We start from the raw sequence: 2,612 nt of genomic DNA on the forward strand, positions 1-2,612 counted from the left end.
GGGGTCTCGCTCTTGCTCAGGCTGGTTTCGAACTCCTGAGCTCAAACAATCCGCCCGCCTCGGCCTCCCAGAGAGCTAGGATTATAGGCGTGAGCCACTGCACCTGGCCCAGACTTAAGTTTTATTATTTACAGCCTCTTTCTCTCACTTCTTCCCCTTAATATTAACTCTTTTTTGCTGTTTTCTCCACCATTAAATTTGTTATCCAGGTTTCCCAAGCTTTCAAAACAAAAATCTCAGGCAATATATGTAATTAAGACACTGAAATGGAAACTTATCAAAAAAGATTATGAAAAAATGGATTTCAATGGTTTGTACAAAAAATTCTACCCTGGCTAGGAGTTCCTGAACTAAAACATGTGATCTAGACTATGGCTCACAAGGCAAATGAAACAGCTCAAGCTTAAGAAGCCCAACAAATTATCATAAATGTATTGGCTAAAAGAGTCCCAGGTAACAGGACCATCCACAATTATTTATTAGCCAGCCTAGTGAGAATTGTACAATAGTTAATTCATCTTTTAATGCCTGGATAAATATTTTGGAGAGAGAGAGAGAAAAAAAGTAGAATAATCAATTAAAAAAAAAAATTTGGTTAGCTAAAAGTGACTAAGCTGATGCTTGGGAATTATTCTCCTGGTTAGCCTCGAGCAAACTAAAAATGAAGCAGGTTCCACATGTTTCTTACGATATTCAAGACTATTCTTACTTTCTCCTCCTCTATTGCCTAATATCCAGGCACTTAAACGCCCCTATACAGCCATCACCTCAAAATGACATTCAACGAATGAAGTTATATGAGAGTGAAGCCCCCATGGCCAACCTGCATTGAGAGTTTAACCGAAAAGGGGAACTCAGATACACTGGTAAGGGAATGGTTTTAACCGGGCATGACTAGGGAGGAGGCCCCAACACAGACACTGACAGACATGTACAGAGGCAGCCTGTCACATATGACTCAAGGGTAAATTCTCAAGGTTTCCAGAGAATCCAGAAATAACTGCCACAGGGCAGAAAAGCCTGACCGGCCTCTCTGCCAGCTGCCAAGGCAGCACCTTACTCAAGAAATGAAAGACTATTTTAAAAACTGTCCCTTGTTTTTCCTTATGCTTTCTTCCCTTTTTCTTAAATAGAATTTGTTTTTCTTTTCTTAGATGAAATCAATTTAATATCGGTTTCCCACGTATAAAAGTATGCACGTGCCTGAGCGATTCTTTGACCAACGGCCCCACTGTACCGTGGGAGCTGTCTTCTGTAGGGTCAGCGCTTCAACCTGACCTTCCTCAGACCCAGATGCCTCGGTTCCGACTGGGCCTCTAGGAATGTCCACTCGTTTCTTAATGCAAATGTTTTCTACATTAAAAACAACTTTTCTGCTGGTGTAGGTGCAAAAGGCTTTAATACATACTCAGGTTGCTATCTTAAAATCAGAAATTTTGTGCAGTTCTTTTTCTTTCCTAACCTTCTTATTGTAAAAAAACTTAGAAGTTATAGAAAGATAGAAAAATAGATTATAATAAACCTCCTGTACTTATTATCCAACTTTAACAATTACTAACTCTTGGTCAACCTTGTTTCATCCATACGCTCCCTTACCAATTCTCCCACAGGATTATTTTGAGGTAAATTCCAGATACCATGTCCATTCTATGGTATAGTTCCCAAATCATAAACGGGTCATAATATAGAATCTGTTCTCAAACTTCATATGATCCCCACTATGATGTACATATAAACTTTGTTTAACTTGTGGACTGCTATGTTCCTAGGACTCTTCCATTGCAGATAATAACATACGAGTTGAATGAATGAAATTGGTCTATTTGCTAAATATCCAAGATAAAAAACAATACACATTTTACTTTAGATCCTCATTTTGTTGGTGTCAAGAAACTTAAGCATAACGCAAACTCTCTGATCTAGGAACTTTCAGAAGTAAATTCCTTTTTCATTATAGAGTTTGAAATACATTAAAATAGATCTGACCTTGGGATTATATTCAGCATTTCGGGCACGAAGTGCAATGGTCTTTAAGTCAAGTTTACAACCAAGATTCACTGTAGACACAATATTTCTGCAAGAAATTTGAAAACAAAACATGATTACTTAAATTATTTAACTTTTACACAATTAGATGATTACCTCAAAATCTGATTCTTTCACTAAGCTTTCATTTTTAAAAATTGCTGACATAAGTGTTCAACAAGCATCACACACCACACTGAGCATCTCACACAGACTGCCTCACTTAGCACTACGGCGCACTAGGAGGCAGCAGTCACTCGTGCCCCCACGTTCAGACAGGCCTCGCAGCAGTGCGACTTGCTCAGGATGCACAGGGCCCCTAAGTGAGGGGACCGGGCCCCCAGACTTCCCTTAAGCAAGCTCAGCTCTCACCCGGGAGCTCTCAAAGTGCCCCCCCCCACAGCACCCTACTCCTAAAAGTCACTGTTTATAATGAAAACCGGCGGGCACTGACTTCCACAGTCCTCTAAAAATAAATCTCTTTCAGAAGAAAAAGAAAGTAGTATCTTTGGAAAAGGAAAAAAACCTGCTGCTTCTTTTGATTCACCCTCAGTAAATCAGGATAAACAGATATCATCTTTAGCCAC

At 39.5% G+C, this 2,612-nt stretch overlaps 1 protein-coding gene across 3 annotated transcripts in view; it reads right to left on the minus strand.

Annotated features, from left to right (window-relative positions):
* Positions 1–2,612, minus strand: part of TBP (TATA box binding protein) — a 36,640-nt gene that overhangs the window by 9,798 nt on the left and 24,230 nt on the right. For all 3 annotated transcript variants that reach the window (XM_012659310.1, XM_012659308.1, XM_012659309.1), the window contains one exon: positions 1,987–2,074. In XM_012659310.1, the coding sequence (XP_012514764.1) occupies positions 1,987–2,074 (88 nt within the window). The remainder of the gene's footprint in view (positions 1–1,986; positions 2,075–2,612) is intronic.

The sequence above is a fragment of the Propithecus coquereli genome, unplaced genomic scaffold (assembly GCF_000956105.1).
Source record: "Propithecus coquereli isolate 6110/MARCELLA unplaced genomic scaffold, Pcoq_1.0 Scaffold602, whole genome shotgun sequence".
NCBI lineage: Eukaryota > Metazoa > Chordata > Mammalia > Primates > Indriidae > Propithecus > Propithecus coquereli.